This window comes from Marmota flaviventris, chromosome 15 (genome assembly GCF_047511675.1).
Source record: "Marmota flaviventris isolate mMarFla1 chromosome 15, mMarFla1.hap1, whole genome shotgun sequence".
NCBI lineage: Eukaryota > Metazoa > Chordata > Mammalia > Rodentia > Sciuridae > Marmota > Marmota flaviventris.
This window is the reverse complement of record NC_092512.1, coordinates 82,542,948-82,565,236: the sequence shown is the minus strand read 5'-3', so window position 1 is coordinate 82,565,236 and position 22,289 is coordinate 82,542,948. Positions and strand designations below refer to the sequence as shown.

The 22,289-nt window shown below is 37.0% G+C and overlaps 1 protein-coding gene and 1 non-coding gene across 3 annotated transcripts in view; both read right to left on the bottom strand.

The window, feature by feature from the left end:
- Positions 1 to 22,289, bottom strand: part of Prkdc (protein kinase, DNA-activated, catalytic subunit) — a 175,759-nt gene that overhangs the window by 106,876 nt on the left and 46,594 nt on the right. For both annotated transcript variants that reach the window (XM_071602379.1, XM_027932827.2), the window contains exons 28-36: positions 21,442 to 21,536; positions 19,468 to 19,567; positions 17,675 to 17,808; positions 13,069 to 13,323; positions 8,563 to 8,786; positions 7,062 to 7,270; positions 6,567 to 6,699; positions 5,980 to 6,135; positions 4,849 to 5,052 (exon numbers count right to left, since the gene is read on the bottom strand). In XM_071602379.1, the coding sequence (XP_071458480.1) occupies positions 4,849 to 5,052; positions 5,980 to 6,135; positions 6,567 to 6,699; positions 7,062 to 7,270; positions 8,563 to 8,786; positions 13,069 to 13,323; positions 17,675 to 17,808; positions 19,468 to 19,567; positions 21,442 to 21,536 (1,510 nt within the window). The remainder of the gene's footprint in view (positions 1 to 4,848; positions 5,053 to 5,979; positions 6,136 to 6,566; positions 6,700 to 7,061; positions 7,271 to 8,562; positions 8,787 to 13,068; positions 13,324 to 17,674; positions 17,809 to 19,467; positions 19,568 to 21,441; positions 21,537 to 22,289) is intronic.
- On the bottom strand, positions 17,515 to 17,580 carry LOC114090714 (small nucleolar RNA SNORD50). The gene has a single exon (XR_003582406.1). It is a non-coding gene; the product is annotated as a small nucleolar RNA SNORD50 (small nucleolar RNA).

Genomic DNA, 22,289 nt, shown 5'->3' with positions numbered 1-22,289 from the left:
GAAGAAATTAAAAATAAAGAAAAACCGACTTAGGAAAACCTGGGTTTACAGAAAAAGGCAGATTTTAATGGGCACAGTTGAAGCACCTCAGTGAAAAAAAATTCAAAGCAGTCTGCAAGGGTGAAAGGATTCCGGTGGCGGGGGGTGGGGGGTGGGGGGGGGTGTTGGTGAGCCCTCCAGGAGTGTGTTACTCCAAGGCAGATACTCAGATTGTACTATTCATCAGCACTTCCCAATCAATCCCACCCAATACTGGGAGATTAGAAGCTGAGAGCTACTACACCCTGCTAGTAGCTACACGAGGAGCACAAGGACAGTGACCAAAAATACAGAGCCAAAAAAATAAAGTCTGAAAATCCATTCCTACCAGCAGATTTAACTACCACAGTGGAAACAAGCCTTTTATCTCTCATTAAGATTTTCTTTTTTACTCCATATTCCCATTTTTTAGCTTTATTATATTTTAACATTTTTTCGACTTTTTCAAACATCATTTTACCATACTGTATTACTCTTCGCTTTTTTCCTTTTCATTATGTGATTTTTTGTATATGTGAGAGCATTATATGCTCTCACTGAACAAATAACTGTTTGAGTATATATTCATATGTATACACACACACACACACATATACCCTAATAACTTTTACTTACACATTGATAGCTCTCTATCTTGAATATATTCATTATTTAGTTTTAATTAAACTTAGGTACATTACAATTATACAAGAATTTGTATTGTTTTAATTTTACATTGGCTTATTCTCTTTTTTTTTTTTTTGGTACTAGAGATTGAACTTTACCACTGAGCCACTTTTTATGTTTTTGATTTTGAAACAGGGCCTCACTAAGTTGCCAAGGCTGGCTCTGAACTTGTGATACTCCTGCCTCAGCCTCCCAAGCTGCTGGAATTCCAGGCATGTGCCACTATACCCAGCATTGGCTGTTCTTTTACACCTACATCCTAGCTCCCCTTCTTCACTCTCTTCCCCCAGTAACAGCCAAAATCTCCTATTCCCTCCTCTTCTCTTTTTCTCAATATGTTCAGTTAGCTTATTATCCCTTCTTTACAGCTGACATCTGTTCCCTACCACTTCTCTCCTCTGATCACTTTTTCAAACACTTCAAACTTTCTCTTGCCTACCCTATTTTCTCTTAAGAAACTGTAATTCCACTAATTATTAGAAATTATACAGACTATGTAACTCCTACCCCATTCAAACTGTTGTAATTATTAAAGTATAGGACAACATAGTAGTCACCTACTGTCAAATGCCTGATCTAGTTCAGTTTTTTATTGTAGGTATTATTGTTAAAAGCTGACCCCACCATTCCTATATAGGTGTCAAAGTAGACACTAGGCATTTATATTAAGGCTGTATATTTGTTGCTAACATTAGTTCCATTCCTGATTCTTGCTCCCTCTAAAGGGCTTGGAAAGATCACAGAGTAGAGATCTTACAGGTGAGAAATACATCTCAACCAAGCAGTAGTGAATCCCACCCTACATACAATATACCCCTACTTGAGCCCTAATGTTACTTCAACTCAAAGAACTGAGGAGACAGAAACCCAAACCAATAAGAAGGACGCAAGGAGGAATAATCAGAAAGGAACCTCAACTCCCACCCCTTGGAACCTCTACTTATACATCAAAAACAGAGAAAAGTCCCCGAACAAACAAGATAACTGGACACAAGTAAAAAAGAAGAAGGGGAACCCAATTAGTGCACAAGTCTAGGACCTCAGAATATATGAGGAAACAGGCAAACAAATCTCTCCCCCAAATTCATAATCCCCCCAAAAAGGATTCTACTGATATGGATAGTCAAAATCCCAGAGAAATATTATAAAAAATTGATTATTGAAATTATCAGTAAACTAAAGGAAGATCTAAGTAATGAATTAAGAGCAAATGCAGAAGGTGAAAGACCATTTCAACAAAGAAACAGAAACAGTGAAAAGAAACCAATCAGAACTCCTGGAAATGAAAGAACAATCAAAGAAATTAAAAATGCACTTGAAAGCATCACTAACAGATTGGATTGCATAGAAAATGAACCTATTCAAATGAGAAGCTCTCTATTGACATATCATAATCAAAATGTCTATCATAGAAAATAAAAGAAAAAATACTACAAGCTGTGAGAGAAACAGGTCACATTTAGAGGCCAACCAATAAGGCTCACTTCTGATTTCTCAATTCAGACCCTAAGATCAAGAAGGGCCTGGAATGAAGTAGTTCAAGCTCTAAAAGAAAACAACTGCCAGCCAAGGTTACTTTACTCAGCAAAGCTCAGTTTCAAAATAGAGGGGGAAATTAAAACTTTCCATAACAAGGAAATACTAAAAGAATTAATGATCACCAAGCCAGCATGACAAAGAATACTGAAAGATAAACTGCACACAGGGGAACTCAAAAACAAATTGCAAAGTTCCCAAACAGAGAAAGATCAATAGAAGAGTAATCCACTAAATGAGAATCAAGGCAATATTAAATATAACAAAACACGAAAATGACAGGAAACCACGAACACCATCTCTACAGTGATGCTGAAAGCTAATGGTCTCAACTGCCCAATTAAAAGACACAGATTAGCAGAATGGATCAAAGAACAAGATACCACTATATGTTGTCTATAAAAGACTTGTTTTATAGGTAAAGACACCCACAAGATGAAGGTAAAAGTATGAAAAAAAAAATCCCAGGGATACGACCCTCAAAACAAGCAGGAATAGCTATTCTCATATCTCACAGAGCAGATTTCAAACAAAAATTAATCAGAATAGACAAAGACGAGCTGGGTGTGGTGGTGTACACCTATAATCTGCACACCTGTAATCCCAGTAATTTGGGAGGCTGAGGCAGAAGGATAGTGAGTTCAAAGACAGCTTTAGCAATTTAAGCAAGGATCTACACAACTTAGTGAAACCCTGTCTCTAAATAAAATATTTATTTTATTTATTGATGTGCTACGGATGTGGCTCAGTGGCTAAGAGGCCCGGAGTTCAATCACTGGTACCAAAAAGAGAGAGAGACACACACACTGCATCCTGGTAAAGGGAACAATCCAATAAGAAGATATAACAATAGAAATATTTATGCTCCAAGTGTCAGCACATCCAATTACATTTAAAAAAATAAAATAAAACTCTTCACAGCCTTTGTCACCCTGGAAGTCTTTTCTCTGTATCCTTTAAGACAACATTATTATTTTTAATCCTGTTTTATTAATTTAGCGTGATAGGGAAGGAACAAAGATAAATGTGTATGTTTTTATTCATCATTTTCACCAGAAGCCTAAACAGTTTAAAAGCTCAAAATGTTAAATTTCCTGATATATCCACTATCATTTTATTTCTAACTTTAATGAATACAAATTCATGGCTGGAGATATAGTTCACTGGTAGATCATTTGCCTAGGAAGCATAAGGTTTTGTGTTCAATCCTCTACACATAAATAAATTAATTAATTAATAATAGATAGATAGATAGATAGATAGATAAATGCTAGTAGTACCTCACAAAATAGTCCCTTGACAACAAGAAAGCACTGTTTGGAATAAGAGGGTTCAACTTTGCAACCTCCCCCTTAAAATTATCATACCAACATGTTTTCTGTCTACAGGCAGGTTACATTTCAAAATTTCAGAAGTTTAACAAACCAAAGTCAAAGATTTATTAAATATTGATCTCCGAAGAATCAATATGAAAAGGCAAAGACAGATATAGCAAGTATATGCAGGAAATGACTTGGCACTGATGGCATGAGAAACCTTTAGCAGTGTGGAAGATCAATTCATGGGAGCAAGGGCAGTTACACCCTTGTAGGTTAGGTATGAAAGCTTCATTGCTGAAATCAGAGTTTCTCTGCTTCTGCTGGCATGTGGGAACTGCATAAGCTGCAGGCCTCGGCAGTCAAGAAAGCCCATTTTATGTTAGCAGCTAATCAAGACAGGGATATCTGCCAGGATTGTAACTGGCAAAACCAAATTCTTCTCCACTACTATCAAGTGATGTGCTGCCGCTTTTAAGTGGGCTATGCCTTCTGGTGTCACAGCAGACCCCAGAAGTTCACCACTAATTTCTTCTTTCTGGGTTCTTGTCTCATGAATTTGAAGGATGAAATCCATAGACGAGAAAGAGTGTAAAAGAGTAGCATTTATTAAAGTGGGAAGACAAGAACTGTTGCAGGGCAAGAGGGATTGCAGCTTGAAGGAGCTAGTCCAGGGTTTATATAGCTCTCAGGCCAATGCTACTGGTTCAAACTTATGCTAACGAGATTTTGAAAAAGTACCAATGTTATTGGTCCAGATTTATGTTAATCAGATCTTGGAAAGTATCAATGCTATTGGTTAGCTCTTGAGTTAACTTTCCTGCAATTTCCATCTGGGTCTGCCCCCATTTCTGTTTTCCTATTTGCTCACCTGGCCTAGGGGCAGGCCACGGTGAGGCAACAGGTTGGCACACCCTGGTGGGCCTGCACTGACAAGGTAGGCTCCCTGCAGCCATAGCCTGGGCTTGCTACTCGGGGACAAAGGCTTGGATTCATTATGACATCTTGGCAAAAGTCCTGTACTGTAAGGTTTGCCTTATGATATTAGTCCTAGAAATTTTAGAGGCAGGAGAGAATGAAAAACATCATGAATGTTTCAAAATCCATTTACATTTATTAACTATTGATAAAGATGGTGTTTTGTTTTTGTGGGTTTTCTTTTGAAATATTAACAAAAACTTTTAATCCTCCAGGAAGAAATCTTATCTTGTTTTGAAAAATCATTTCAGAAATATGGCTGTTTTTATAAGCATAATTACATAAGAAAATATTTAAAGAAAAGTTTTCTTACCATTTTGGGATTGTTCACTGATGATTTCATGAGCTCTGATACAGCAAGGTCTATATTTTTCAACAGCTCAGCATTGATTGTTTCTGAGAACAAGCTATAGAAATACTCCCCATGGGAGAACCTAATAATGCTTTTCTCTGAGTTACCCAAGGATGGCATGAACAGCAGCGCTTCATTCAGGAGCAGACTCACCAGGCGCTCACACTGTGAGGAAGAGAGAAGAAGACCGTTGCAAGGGCCTATCTTCATGTTACAGAAAAAATTCTAGGGTAGAGTTCTAAAGGGAACTTGATATGTGAAGCCTGGGTTAAAGTTTTATTTGTACATACTTCAATTAGCTTCCATTTTCTTTTAATTTTTTTTTCTGTAGTTATAAATGGACAGAATGCCTTTATTTTATTTATTTTTATGTGGTGCTGAGGATGGAACCCAGTGCCTCACAGATGCTAGGTCAGTACTCTGCACACTGAGCCCCAGCCCCAGCTCTAGCTTCCATTTTCTAGGTTTCACTTTAGAAAAAAAAAAATCCCTGAATGATGTTGTTTCCAAATTTCTAGAAAATCTTGCTGCTGCTTGGATGGTATTTTTTGGGCAAGTATTGTTAAACAATTTAAATGTAATTTTCTATACCAAGAGGACAAAGGATCAACTAAGAAGTCCCTGCAATGGGAAAAGGGACAATGGAAAATGTAATGGAGCAAACACACAGGATAGCTGCAGACCTCAGCTACAGCAGACTAAGATTAGCCCTATTCAGTTCAAAGAGCCTTAAAGACTTTTGCTGTGCTGCTTGGGTGCTTCTGGGATTTTCCTCCAGAGCCTTCCCAAGCCATCTATCCTAAGAACCACCAAAGATAGAAGTCACAGGTTATAGTCACAAAATGTTCTTTGCCTAAAGTTCTTTGGAAAACATGACAAACCTTCAATTTAAAACTATTGATCCTTTATTTAAAAAAAAATGTTAAGAAAATAGTCTTTATAAAGAAAGTTCATTGTAAATCAATTATAATACCTGTCCAGCGTCCAGCTAAGATCTTCCCTAACTAAATTATACTTTTCCTAGAGACACACTGCTAGTGAGTTACACACATCCATCATGAAGAAAGCACAACATACAAGTGTTTTTCCTACCTGTCCTCCAAAAGCAAAGGCCAACTCCAGGAGTTCACTGGCCAGGTGCTTACAGCTAGGGTCCAATGATGGCAGACACTGTTCCTCTCCAGGTGCAATCCCTTTATAAACCAGGAAGAGAAGTCTTGTGCCAACAGAATGATGTGAGGCTATACACTAAAATAAAATTAACATATTCAATAGAAAAACACAATTTCACCTCTCTCATTAGGTAAAAAAATCTATGTTAGCTGACACTGACAAATGCCTTCCAAGGTTCAGGACATTCTCAACCCAAACTTTGCTTTCTATGCTACATTTTTTTTTCAATTTGCACTGTCTTGCCACACAGGTGTAATAGCAGTTGGTTCCTAAGGATTTTTAAAAGGCTGCTCTGAAAATTTTCAACTATTCTTTATTTCACTTTCATTTCATATTTACTTTCATTTTATATTGCAGATAAAACCTACATTTCTAAAGCAAGTATTACTGAAATTCCTATTTTAGCATGTCCTATAAAATAAGATATTTTACAAAGAATATGAATATATAGACCAGATAGCATAGTCAAACTAAAAGAAACGTTAAAACAAATTGGTTATGGTTACCTGAGGTGGTGATATAATGTGCAAATAGCCAGCTCTGTGAAGCTGTTTACAGGCTGACACGACCGAAGTCAGCTTGGTCCTCTCCAAGTGAGTGTCAGGGCTATACAAGTCAATGGCACAAAGCTCCTCAATGCTGCCCATGTGAGGGAAACCGGAAGAAAATGAAGTGAATTCTAATTTTGTTATCAGGACACACTGAGGAACATGTAAGTTGTATTAAATTCACTAATTACCTAGCTCTCAAATTCATTAACATAGTCCTGGAAAGCAAGCAGGCAACCCCAGACAAGGCTCATGCACCTGCCACTCCCCCACTCTAGGTGCAGGGAAAGCATTTCCTAAATACATGATTTCCAAACCCATGATGTCAAGACCTTTCCTGGAGAAAACAGGAGCTACAGCAGCTGTGTGTATATGCAAAGCTGCCAGGAGCACTGCAATGCACTGGGACTTTAAATTCCACAAGATAACACTGAGTGTGACTTGAGTACCCACCTCTGTACTGTTAGATTTTCCTTCAGGCAAGTCTCCAGGATGTCTTTGTATGGAGACTTCTTTAGTGCTTTCATCAGGTTCACACAAACACTGGGAAGATGATCCATGACCTGGACATCACCAATATTGAAACCTATGCTCATGGGCTCACACAGTGTTTTCACCAAGAGGTTTAAAAGGCTTTTGTTACACAAATCCTTCTCCAGGAGCTGTTAAGAGATGGTTCAAATAAAATTACTTCTATCAGTCAACAGCTATTTTTCACCACAATGTAAGGTCTGTGAGGTTGAGAATTTTTGCATCACTGGAGCCATGGTCCAGCAAACTTTGTGGGCCATGCAGTCTTTGCTGCAATTCCTTAACCCATTCTATTGTGAAAGCAGCATGAACAACAGGTAGATACACACAGATGGCCATGTTCCAATAAAACTTTATGAGAATCTGCAGTAGCAGGTGTGGTCTTGCCTTTAGAACATAGTTGCTGGCCCTGGTTTAGGGCACTGCTATATCCCAAGAGCCTACAGTAAGGCCTGGCATACAGCAGCAACTGGATGGACTAAGTGGACTTTGAATAATATAATACATTTCACAGTTACATTTACAAATATTTGCAAGTTTGCTTCTAAGGCAGATGTTTGATCACAATGCTAACTACAGCATCCAATGAAACTTCAGAAAAACTATTTCATACTTTATTCCCACATCTAAAATCTGAAAGGTATGCAGTTTTATTGGAGGTTGAGTAACTCTTATCTGAAATCCTTGGGACCGAAGTATTTCAGACTTCAATTCTTTCACATTTTGGAATATTTGCATAGTTGAGAATCCCCAATCCAAAAATATGAAATCTAAAATGCTCCAAAATTTGAAACTTTTTGAGTGCCAACATGACATTCAGTTTCAGATTTTGGAACATTTAGATTTCAGATTTTTGGATTAGAGAGGATCAACATGTATTTTCAAAAACAGATTGTACATCATGGTAACTACAATGAATAATAATGTCTTGTCAGGCAGGAGGTACATGTCTGTAATCTCAGTGATGGGGAAGACTAAGTAAGGAGGATCACAAGTTTGAGGCTAGCCTAGATAAGTCAGTGAGATCCTGTCTCAAAATAAAAAAGCAAAATGGGCTAGGAATGTAGCTCAGTGGGACAGCCCTCCTGAGTTCAATCCCCAGTTCCCCGCTCCACACACATACACACAATGTAATATATACTTGAAAATTCCTGATAGCAAATTTTAAATGTTCTTACAAGAACAAAAGAAAATGTGAAGTAACATATATGTTTATTAGTTTGATTTAGTCATTTCACCACATTTACACATACCAAAATGTTGTACACCATAAACACAAAGAATTTTTGTCAATTAAAATAAAGTAACAATGGATAAATCTTCTGGCAATGGAAAGTTCCAGAGAAGCCACAGCCATTTCCAATAGGAACTTTTAAAGCTGAGTTCTAACATCAAATTAACAGAGCAACAGGAGAGACCCTACCTTCCATCCTTCTGAAGAGGTGTTGAGCAGGGTTGTGGTAAATTCCATGACCCGGACCACAATTGTGCATTTACTATAGTTGTACCTTTCCTCCTCCTGTGGGCTGGGTCTGTCTCCTGCTGTCCCAGTGCCAAAACACTTTTCTGCTGCTGTAATATCTTTCATAGCAATACTTTCTAAAAAGAAAGTCACTGACTTCCAAACTGAACACTGTGATTCAATACCTAGAAATAATTACATTAAAATATTAATATATGCTTCTTCCTAACTCCACTAATTTCAAAATTAAAACCCAAAAGTACAATCCAAATAGAATCCAATTTGGACTCATACAATAATTTACCTATACAAGATCAAGTCATGATTCTCAAACACTGCCTATGAGAATATAAATTAATATGATCCCTTAAAAGGGCAATTTGGCAATTCATACTCAAAGCTTGAAAAAATATGCATGCCAATCTCTATCAGCTGTTTAAAATACACCTATGCTTTGATCCAGCACTAAATATTAATCTAATAAAATAATGGCAGAGGGCTCGGGTGGTGGCTCAGTGGTAGAGCACTTGCCTAGCATGTGTGAGGCACTGGGTTTGATCCACAGCACTACATAAAAAAAAAAAAAAATACTGTGTTATCCACAACTAAAAAAAAATAACGGCAGAACCACAAAGATGTGTTTATAAGAATGTTAATTTTAGTATTGTTTTTATTAACAAAAAAACCCAAAACAACCTAAATGTAGTTGAAAGGGGCAATATAAGACAAATTATGGCAGTGGTCTTTAAGTAAGTGTGGACGGGCATTGGGCACCTTATAGAAACAATTTCCTATCTGCTACACATCACTTTTTTTTTTTTTTTTTTTTTTAATAAAACATCTGTGTGGACACAATTGGGCTGTTTCTCTCGTCCCATTCACCATGACTGGTCTTTCACCTAACATACTACTAACCTCTCCCAGTACTCCAGGATTAAAGACCTTCAGAGACACAAACAAAGGGACAATTTGAAATATCAGTATAAATGTTCAAAGAATAAATAAAGGTAATGACTAAGTAAGAAATCTTCTTGGGCTGGGGTTATAACTCAGTGGTAGAGTGCTTGCCTAGCATGCATGAGGCACTGGGTTCGATTAATAGCACCACATATAAATGACTAAATAGAAAATAAGGGTCTACCAACAACTAAAAAAAAAATCTTATAAGTCTGAGGGCTGCCAATTCTTTGTTTTCAATGTAAGATAAAGTTAATCAAAATGTTAATTAACGCACTGTTAAAAATAATTTAGTAACAGATCACTATGTATTCAAAGAATTGAGACTATATATTAAGAATTACATTGAGCTGGGATTGTGGCTCAGCGGTAGAGCGCTCGCCTAGCACGACGGGACCCAGGTTCAATCCTTAGCACCACATAAAAATAAAGGCATTGTGTTGTGTGCATCTACACCCAAAAAAATAAATATTAAAAAAAAAAAGAATTACATTCTCAAACATCATATATCCTTGTCTCCAGCAAATCATCAGAATAAATGCCCACCACATATTTGAGACCAGCCTTATTGATTTAGTTAGGCCCTAAGTAAATTAGTTGGACTCTACCTCAAAATAGAAAATAAAAAGGGCTGGGGATATAGTTCAGTGGTAAAGTATCTCTGGGTTCAATCACTAGAACAACAACAACAACAAAAAAAAAAAAACCCACAAAATAAATTTGCCTAAGGATGCATTTCTCAGAACTTACCCCCATCATTAAGCAATATGAACTAAACAAAATCAAATATCCAAAAATGTAATTTAACATTTCATATGTAATAGTTATTTATTAAAATTCTTATTATATCAATACGGTCATAATTAATATAAGTGCCCTAATAATAAATGTAATGAAATGACATTGAAAAAATCTTTAAACATGCAGATCCTTTCTTTGCAAAGACATAGACAGGATTATAAGTAAAACATGAAACAAAAAACATAATACTTTGGGATAAAATAGTATGAGGGGTATGGAATGAATACATCAACTCAGGGACTCTGCAAAATTTCCAGTAAACAAATTGTATTTTAAAGCTGATGATATTAAATACAAAACTACTATAGCACTTAGGAACCATTGAATTAATGAACATTTTTAAAAATGAGGCACTGGGTTCGATTAATAGCACCACATATAAATGACTAAATAGAAAATAAGGGTTTTAAAGTTTTTAAAGTTTTATCTTAAAATAGCAACAAGAATGCAAAAATATGAGAAAATACATACAAACAACTTTTGGTATACAGAAAAAGTTTACAAGAGTAAATACTAAACTGTTATTAGCTTTTATCACTGAGGATTGCAATGAGGGGAGAAGATTTTGCATATTTTGCTTCCTGAACTTTTTCTTTGTTAAAACTTTCTGAGAGTTTTAAACAACGAATTTAAAGTATTATTTACAATGGCTAACACTGGTGAAAAGTTTTTCAACTGTTTTCACCTATCCTTCTGAGTCGACTGGTTTTTTTTTTTTATATATGTATTTTTTAATTATAGGTGGACACATATCTTTATTGTATTTTATGTGGTGCTGAGGATCAAACTCAGTGCCTCATGCATGCTAGGCAAGTGCTCTACCTCTGAGCCACAACCCCAGCCCCTGAATCGACTATTTTCACCTGTCCTTCTGAGTCAACTGTTTTCAGAATTGAATGAACTGTTTCTAGACCCCAGCACGTGTACACATGTGCACACACACACATACACACTCCTCACTAGGCCCAGCTTCTACCATTCTCAAGCTAAAACTAAGACCTAGTCCCCCTCTCCCAAATTCCCATAATACCAACTTTATCTCTGACAGAATTAAAGAAAAAATGATAGTTCTTTTCGTATTTCAGCCACAACTAAGAACTAGAATACTGAATACTCCAATTTAAAAATTCAGCCAGGTGCAGTGACGCATGCCTGCAATCCCAGAGGCTCAGAAAGCTAAAGTATGAGGATTATGAGTTCAAAGCCAGCCTCAGAAACTTAGCGAGGTACTAAACAACTCAGTGAGACCCTCTATCTAAATAAAATACAAAGGGGGAGCGGGGCTGGGGATGTGGCTCAGTGGTCAAGTGCTCCTGAGTTTAATCCCCAGGACCAAAAAAGAAAAAAAATTAATTTAAATAGTCTGGTTCAACCCATGGGAAAGAGGATTTATAAGAAGCCTCGCTGCAGAACTTGAAGCAAAGGGCACATCTGCTAGCTCCATATCCTCCATCCATATGCTCCATCCCCAAACCCTCATACACCCCACAGAGGTCACCAGAAGGATGAAGCTGCCCACCTCTTTTCTTCCAGCATGGGCTAAGAGTACATACTTGGATCCTGTCCTCTGCAAAAAGCACTATTACTACCATAGAACGATAAAAAGCTGAAGAAATATGAAAATGTAAGGAAAAAAAGATACTACACAAAAACTTGGAATAAAATCACAGAATTTCCTATCCCGATGAACTCTTTTAGTTATTCATGCAAACGAAAACCTTTACAGGGTATTTTACTAAAGATTCATGAAGAACTTGTGAACAGGGCTTCACAAATGGATGTGAAATGGCTGGGAGTGTAGTACAGTGGCAGAGCACTCGGCTTGCGTATGTGAAGCCCTGAGTTTTGATCCCCAACACTCCAAGAAAATCAAATAAAAAATGCTTGTGGACGTTCTGGCCATGTTTGTGCAGTCTGTGTTTTGTCATCCATATCATATTCACTGTGGATTCAGTGATGCTATAGTTTGGATGCGGGTCCCCCAAAGGCCTATGCATGAAAGCTCTTAGGCCACCAGCTCCTGTGGCATACTAGTAGATGGTGGAACCTTTAAGAGGTACGCCTTAGTGGGAAACATTTAGGGTTTAGGGACATATCCCTGAAGGAGCTACTAGGACTCTTGTCCCCTGATATCTCTCTCTCTCTCTCTCTCTCTTTTTTTTTTTTTTAAGAGAGAGAGAGAGAATTTTAATATTTATTTTTTAATTTATCGGCGGACACAACATCTTTGTTTTGTCTGTGGTGCTGAGGATCGAACCTGGGCCGCAAGCATGCCAGGCGAGGGCGCTACTGCTTGAGCCATATCCCCAGCACCCCCTGATATCTCTCTCTTTCTCTCTCTCTCTCTCTCTCTCTCAATCTCCCTGGCTGCCATGATGTGAACAGCTCCCTCTGACACGTACTCCCAACACTAAAAACTGCTTCAACATAAGCCCAAAGACAAAAACACCAATTAACCATGGATTGAAACCTCTGAAATCATGAGCCAAAATAAACCTTTCCTATTTGTAAGCTGATTACCTCAGATGTTTTGTCACAACAGAAAGTTGACTGACACAAATGAGAATGCAGGTAAAATTCTTTGCATAGCACTAAGTAACCAGAGTCTGTTGTCAACTGTTACTATCACTTTGACATGGCAGCGAGCTATCTACCAGGATGATGCCTAGCAGACAGGCTATGCTAACTTAGAGGTTAAGTTTGACTTACCCAGGACCTCGCAGGCTTCCACAGTCTTCTCCCCGATGAACGTGTTGTAGCACTCTAGTGCTGCTAGGAACAGGTCCATCCACTGCAGGGTCACTCGCAGGCTGAATGGCCCTCGCAAATGCAAGAGAGTTGGTTGAGCAAGGATGCCTGCTAGCTGATCACAGCCTGCGCCTCCCCCCTCAAATGTGTTTATGAGAAAAGAAATATCTTCTTTCTTAATAACATCTTTCAACCACAAAGAAGGGGACTTGTTGCCTTAAAAGAGAAACAAGATTAAAACATAAAACATAAATAATTTCCATATAATTAAATTTCTTTAATCACTGTCTATTTGATAGTAATCTTTTATGTTACTATCATACTTATAACTTTATGTTTCACTAGAGTTACTTCCAAGAAAGTATTTCCATAAAACCCACTCTCTTTGGTTGCCTTAAACACTACAAAAATGGTTGCACATCATTTGGAATAGATACATATTAATACCCTTTTCCCAGAACTGAATAGGCACTTCACAGAAGAAAAAAATAGTCAACAAATATATGAAAAAAATGTTGATACCTCTAGCAATTAGAAAAATGCAAATTGAAACTACACTGAGATTCCATCTCATTCCAGTCAGGATGGCAATTATCAACAATACAAGGAAAAATAAATGTTGGTGAGGATGTGGGAAAAAATGTTCGCTCATACATTGCTGGTGGAACTGCAAATTGGTACAACCACTCGGGAAAGCAGCATGGAGACTCCTCAGAAAACTTGGAATGGAACCACTATTTGACCCAGTTATCCCATTCCTCGGCATTCATCAAAAGACTTAAAATCTGCATACTTTAGTGATGCAGCAGTTCAATTCATGATAGCTAAAATATGGAACTAACCTAGGTGCCTTTCAACAGATTAATGGATTAAGAAAATGTGGTGTACATACACAACAGACTATTACTCAGCCATAAAGAATGAAATTATTGCATTTGCTGGTAAATGATGGAACTGGGACTATTATGCTAAGTGAAATAACCCAATCCCCAAAAAACCAAAGGTAGAATGTTCTCTCTGATATGTGAATGCTAACATACAATAAGAGGGTGGGGTGGAGAGAATAGAAGTTCATTGGATTAGATAAAGGGGATGAAGGGAAGGGAAGTGGGATAGGAATAGAAAAGAGTAAAATGAATCAGAAATGACTTTTCTATGTTCATATGTGAATATATGACTGGCGTTAACTCCACATCGTGTACAACCACAAGAATGGGAAGTTATACTCCATGTAGGAATAACTTGTCAAAATACACTCTACTATCATGTGAATCTAAAAAGAATAAAAAATAAAAAAACCCTTTCCCTTGCTCTTTTCTACTAACAAAAGAGAACTGTGGTTTTTAGATTCTGGTGTTAGCTGTTCTGCTCACAGCTGAGGAAATCTGGCCTGTGTCTCAGTATCTACAAACAAGATCAATAATATCTATCTCTTGTGTTGATACAAAGATTAAATGAATTAAAGTAGCTAATATCTGAGCATATGTTTAGAATATCATTTACTACATAATAAGTATAGTGTTTGTTGAGGAAAAGTCAAATGACCTGCTTTTCTTTTCTTTCTTTTTTTTCCATTTTTTTTGGAACAGGAGATCAAACCCAGAGCCTCACACATTCTAGGCAGGCAGCTCTGCCATGGAGCTACATTCCCAGCCCTTTTTATTTTGAGACAGTCTCACTAAATTGCACAGGCTGATACTGAACTTACAATTCTCCTACCTCAGTTCCCCAAGTTAGCTGGAATTATAGCTGTGTGCCATCACACACAACTTATATGATCTGGCTTTTTAAAAGATATTTTCTTTTTGATATTAAACTTTTTCTAAATCAAAACAAGAAATATATAAAGTTATGTTTTGTATTCTCTGATATCAGTGGCTCTGAAAAGATTAAATCATTCTGCCTATAATGAAGTTAAAAAAGAATCAAAACAATGAAGTATTTCTAATGTATTAAGAAGACATTTTTTTAAATTTTTTTAAAGACTACATTTCATGAATCAGTCAGTTGTGGTGGTGCACACTTGTAATCCCAAAAACTCAGGAGGCTGAGACGGAAGGATTTCAAGTTTGATGTTAGCCTCGGCAACTTTGAGAGATCCTGTCTCAAAGAATAAAAAAGAAAAAAGAATAGGATATTTTACATATTAAAAGGGAACATTTCATTACTTTTACTAAGAAGAGTCCAAGGAAATGATAATACTGAGTGTAAAACATAAAGATATTGAAATTCTATATATCAAATGCTAGCAAAAGAGAAGAGAAAGTATCAGAAGAAAGGACAAAGGCAGATCAAGAAACTGAGTAAGACAAGGGATTCTCAGCAAGGAGAGAGACAGGCCAACAACACACAAAGGCAAGCTCATGTCCTCCTTCTGGGCCTCCCCCCATCTGTTTCTGGCCTGTGTAGCACACTCACACTCATCCTGGGTCTAAATTTTCAGAAGGCACTGTGAAGCTATGCCTCCCTGACAGCTGGACACATGTCATGGGGACAAGCCTGCACCTGCTGTCATGTTCACAGGCGTAGGAACCTCACTGCACTATGAACTGAAAAGATGCCTAACGCTGTCCCTTACAAACCACTGGGGGAAAAGACACCAGAGAAAGAGAGGCAGATGTACCCTGGAAACCATAGAAGAGACACACTAAAGGAAACTCATTAATTTTATATGAATTATATGCTGGGAGAAAGGAAAGGCTCGCTATCACCTGCATCCTTGGTTTACCAAAAATAATTCTTAGAGGTAGAACTATGAATTTAGTTCAAAATATACAAGTTCCCTATTAATAGGCAACTGAGAAAAGAAGAAACGTAAATGAAATGTCTGGGAACAGTGACGCACAGGCACTAGACACAAATCTGAGGTGGAGGCTCTGCCAGTAAGTAATTCTGCCTATGAAACACCTGGACCTCAGCTCCTTCAAAACAGCAAAACACATGCTGCCTACACTTCTCACTGACTGACTTCACAGTGTTGTTAGGAGAGTGACTTAGGAGATTAACAAAAACTTGGTAAGCTAAAAGCAGCAAATCTGAAATACTAATCATGTTTTCAAGCAATTCTCTAAAATGATACATACTTCCATTATTTATATAAAAGTAGAGTATGAAATAAATTCATACTATATATTTTTCCATATTTTTTTAGTCATAGATAGACACAATACACAATTTTATTTTATTTACTTTTATGTGGTGCTGAGGAACAAACCCAGTGCTTTACAGGTAGGTGCTAGGCAAGGGTTCTACCATTGAGCCATAACCCCAGGCCCTATATTATATATTTATGAGGCACATATAATATATGGTATGAATATAATATATAAAACACATGATATATATAACATCAGAATATATTCTACAGTATAAAAAATTTAGAAACCTTCTGAGTAAACCTAACTTCAGCCCACATTCCTCTGTGCGATAACTACCCTTCCTGCTCAGAGGCACATGCCACAGACACACAGAGTCCTGGCTCTAGACTAGTGACCAGAGTACTGAAGGGGGAATCTTAGGCCACGTTCCATCCTGGGACATATTCAAAGCTACCAAATCCGTGTTTGGATTTAGTAGAGAAAATAAAACAATATATTCCTGATAAATATAGTAATTATTTCAAGCTCATAAGTGCAATTTAATGTTTAATGAGAAATTCCTCAAAAGAACAAGTTAACTGCTTTCTTTTACTATCACTGATCTGAGTGAGATCATTCAGACTAAGGACTATGGGAATTTCTTATTAATTACATGTTGAAATAGAACTGCATTATCTCATTAAGTTAATATTTTGAATCTTAATTAATATCATGTTAACTCCAATAGTGATACAGCTCTACTTATTCTAAATGGGATTTTAAAAAAGCAAAACTATACTGAAATCTAAAATACTGGGAAAAGCCAAGGCATAGTGGCACACACCTGTAATTCCATCAGCTTGGGAGGCTGAGGTAGGAGGACCAGAAGTTCGAAACGAGACTCAGCAACTTAGTGAAACCCTAAACAACTAAGCAAGAACCTGCCTCAAAAGAATTAAAAGTGTTGGTGATTTGGCTCAGTAGTTGAGTGCCCCTGGGTTCAATTCCTGGTACCAAATAATTAAGATACTAGGAAATTCTAAATTTACTTACTCTGTACCATTTGATTAACATCAAAATAACTCTTTCTATAAATCTTTATCATCTATCACATAAATCTGAAACAATTACTTAACATACTTATTTTTTTATTTATTAGAAATGTATTATAAGGGTTGGGGATGTGACTCAGTGGCAGAACACTAGCCTAGCACGTGTGAGACCCTGGATTCGATCCTCAGTACCACCAAAAAAAAAAAAGAAAGAAAGAAAACATAACACTCATTTAAAGAACACAAAGATCAGGTGTATTGTTTGATTTTTCAGTTTTATCTCAGAAGCCAAATATGTATATTCTTTCAAGTAATTGGCTTCAGAATATCTTTCATCATTGATTAGGAAGATTGTGTTTTTAATAGTATGCATGTCTAAGCTACTGGCAAAAGCAAACTCAAACCCATCATTTCTTAGGAATGTAAAAATCAACATACCTGGCAGTAAAGGAACAAATTTATAAAAGAGTTCTATGGACTTATGTCGACATTCTGTCTGCGGCCTTCCACAGTGAGCTAAAAGCCACTTGACAAGATCCAATAAACATAATGATGTCGAAGGTGGGAATCCTCTACCAAGATAGAACACAATGTCTTTAATATGCTCTCCAACATTCAATATTTAGCTTATACAACAGTCTAGGAGTTGTAAATGCAATTTTACCACACTGATATATGTAAAAAAATCTCATTAAAAGGCATTCAGCTCATTTTTTAAATATATTTTTTGTTTTGTTTCAGATGAACACAATATATTTTATTTTTATATGGTGCTGAGGAGCGAACCCAGTGCCTCACACGTGCTAGGTGAGCGCTCTACTGCTTGAGCCACAACCCCAGTCCATCAGCTCATTTTTAATGTATTATCATTAGAAAATAATGACCTCAACAGCTGGTAACCTTCATTTTATTATTTTTTGATCTAGGGGAAAATTTTTAAAATATTTTACAATAGAACAACACCAAATATTTTTGTGTTTCCTTTTCAATGTAACTTAAATCAAATAAGGGTTTCAGATCTAAAGCAGTACTTCTCAACATGTGGACCAATATTACCTATGAACTAGTTAAGAATGCAGGTTCTCTGACTCTATTTCAGAAATGACACAGAAATCCTGACGGTAGGGCCAGACCAGCAATCTATTTTAATTACACCTACAGCTAAAGTTTGAGAACCAACTACTGGAATGCAGGTGTAATTCAACGATACAGTGCTTGCCTAGCATACATGGGGCCCTGAGTTGAATCCCTAGTACTACAAGAGAACAAGAGAGAAAAGCAACTATTTAAAGAAATTTTGTAAGTTAAGAATCTGGAAGAATTCATTTTAAAATGGAGAAAAGATTACTTTTGATCTACATGCTTCTCCAGGGTGATGGTTGCTAGTAAACAGATCAGGGGTCCCCACCCACGGGAGGATATAGGAAGTATAGCATCCCCCAATCCTATCTGACAATGAGGCACCGCTGGGGTGGAAATGATACCAATGACAGAAAACCATTGACCCAACAATTAGCCTGGGCTTTGAGCAGCTTCATGTCATCATTCTATAATCCTGTGTCTGTCAAAAATTCTACTATTCAACATTTAGCTCTTTTTTTCTTTCTTTCTTTTTTCTTTTTTTTTTTTGGTAGTTGTAGATGGACATGATGCCTTTATTTTATTGTTTATTTTTATGTGGTGCTGAGGATCAAACCCAGTGCCTCACGCATGCTAGGCAAGCACTCTGCCACTGAGCTACAGCCCTAGCCCTCAACATTCAATTCTTAAACTTCAAATTTTACTGCACAATAATTCATGCATACACTAGCTAAATATCCACATCAAACTTGTATTCAAAATTAGTACAGGTAGGGGCTGGGATATAGGTCACTGGCAGAACACTTGCCTCACATGAGCAAGACTCAGGATTCAACCCCCAGCACCACAAAAGATAACAATAATAACATAAAAAGCAATAGAGGTAAAATAAATGTCTCAGTTTCAAAATTAATCTTCAATTCTACTATTCCAACCAAGATCAAATAACTTCCACCTTAAATCAAATGTTTTCAAACAGAAAGCTTTTTAACTCCTTTGGAAAATTGACTCTCTCTGTTTCCATACATTTTTTTTCAGGAAATTAAATCTTTATAGTTCCAAACATCTGTCCCTAATAATCCTTTAGTAGCTAAAAAACTGGTTTTTATGGTGGGGGGAGAAAAACCAGAAAAAGAAACAATATTACCTACCGTGGCAAACGTCGTTTTTTTGCCTTGTTTAAAGAAATGTGCTTCTTTTCAATGATGCGCGTGAGGTGATCAATGGCATCACAGCACTGTTGAATTGTACCTGTTCTCCAGTAACAAAATAGATTCCAAAGAAAATATACAGCTGATTATTATTAATAAGGTAAGAGTATATATGTATAGGTCTAATTTTGTGATTAAAAAGATAATTTTACTGTAGATTTAATATTTTTTAAAAAAACATTTTTAGTTGTGGATGGACACAATACCTTTATTTTATTTATTTATTTTCATATGGTGTTGAGGATTGAACCTAGTGCCGCATGCGGGCTAGCTAGGCAAGCTCTCTGCCACTGAGCCACAACCCTAGCCCCTAGATTTAATATTGATCCATCCTTCAGAATACAAAATTTCAATAAATGGTTTATATTGCATGTCCAAAAACAAACCCAGATTTAAAACTATGATAGCATGGCGTAAGTATGCACACATATACACAGAGTATTATCACAACTACAGTATACCAACTACAATCCGCACCACCAGCACTGTCAGCAGCCAAAGCACAACTTTACACAATAAACTAGAGACAAGAGACCAAGTATATATTACAAAACCCCATGTTAGGCCAGAACCTTAAAACCTCAATTCAAAGCTATTCTTTAAGGAGTATAAGTTCCTTGGCCTCCCATTCTTCCTGTGTAGGATAAACCATATTATAGTTTAGTAATATAGCCACTGGAGAAGGAGAACAGACTAAGATGGCAAACCACTCAAAGAGATCTATAATTATTTAGGGAAGGAAAAAGGGTGCAAAGTAACCTCTGTCACTAAGATTTTCTTTCTATTCCTTTTTTGCAGTGCTGGGAATCACTGCCTGGCACAAGGCAGCGATTTTAGGAAAAGTCTCATTTGCTGAGAAAATGCATCTACATGGATAATCAATATAAACAAAGTAAATTTTTAAGGTAAGGACTAAATTTTTAGCATTATTGCCTATGGCAGACTTTTGACATAAAGGTAAATCCTAACCTCTAAACTGTCTTTTTAAGAAATAAACAAAAACCAAGATGTGGACAAGTAAAAGAGAAGTCCTGCCACCTCACAGCTATGTGACGTAATGAGCCACCAACACTCTATATGTTGACAAGTGTTGAAGTATTGGAACCAACTGAGGTTTTTTGTTTTTTGGGTTATGGGGGGGGGGGGGGGGGCGGGTACCAGCAATTAAACCTAGAGGTGCTTAACCACGGAGTCAAATGCCCAAATTCCCAGTCCTTTTTTAAATTTTTATTTTGAGACAAGGTCTCACTAAGTTGCTTAGGACCTCACTAAATTTCTCAGACTGGTCTTGAACTTGTAATCCTCCTAGCTCAGCCTGCCAAGCAACTGGGATTACAGGCGTATGCCACCACACCCAACCCAACTGAGATTTCTAGGAAGTCTTCTAGCTCAAAAATTTTATGACATTTCTAGTAGTGTTTAGACACAATTTAATTATAAAAACTTAACATTTATTACTCTTTAACAACTCTAGCCTAACCCACTTCTGACACAGAACCTTTTTCATATTCCTTAATCATGGCTGAAATAGCTTTATTACAATCTTATAATGAGACCTATTAAGTCATCATTAGAGAGTTCAGAGAAATTAGCCTCCTCTCAGTGGCTACTGCATCCAGCTTTCTTCAGCACTGTGACTCTGCACATTTTCATGTTCATGTCATTAGTCACTGAGTGGCTGCACTGCAGGATGTTCCACCAACCAAGGTTAATTCTACAGCCATAAGGGAATCTTAGGTGAGGACTTGAAAAACCTACAAACTGGATTTGAGGTACAGAAGGGACACATCAAATTTATTTATGGAAGATATGAAAAAGAAAACATCCCTTATAAGAAAATAACCTGAGCCTTAAGTACTGGGTAAAAAAACTTTTAAAACCTTACAGCAAACAGAACACCTGTATGACACATACCTAAGGATTTCTCATCTGCATGTGCCAAGGCCAGACTTTCCATATAGATCACCAAGGCTTCAAACACAAATTGATCTACTAAGGACTCTTCTTCCCTGCAAAATAAAGAATGTTAAGCTTCACCTAAGAAAATAATAAAGTGCTAAGGACACACACAAAAAAAGTGATGGTATTAAAGAATGCAAACATTCAACAAATTTGTTTTTTCTTTTCAATAAAAATCTAAATGTTTTAAAACATAAAACAACCTAAAATGTTTCTCAAAGAACACTACTTCCTTATTGAACTGGGGATATAGCTCAGTTGGTACAGTGCTTGCCTCACATGCACAAAGTCCTGGGTTCAATCCCCAACAACATACACACACACACACACACACAAATAATAATAATAATAACAATAATAATAATACTTCCTCAAGAGCAGACTAAAGCATGAGGCTTTATAAATCAATCAAGAGGCAGTACTGGCTTTTCTCCATCCAAGGGTATCATATGCCTCCTCCCACTAGGAGACTGTTCCTGGCACATAACCTTAGAACCACTATTCCAACCACATTTTACAAAGCTCATTAAAACTTAATGTAAGGAAAAAGAAGAACTGATACCATATAACACATCCACGTTCTTCTAAAATAAAGAAAATTTAAAAGCTCTCATCCTACCTTAAATCAAGTCAACATCTAAGCAAAGTAAGCCAAACTAAGAAGGTTACAGGTCATGTGTTTTCTCTTACATGCAGAAGTTTGAGAGGAAAGTGGAAAACAAAGCTGAGAGTAGATCTCCTAAAAATCAAAGGGCTATTGGTAGAGGAAAGGGACCCAAGGGTGGCAGGTGGAGAGAGACGGG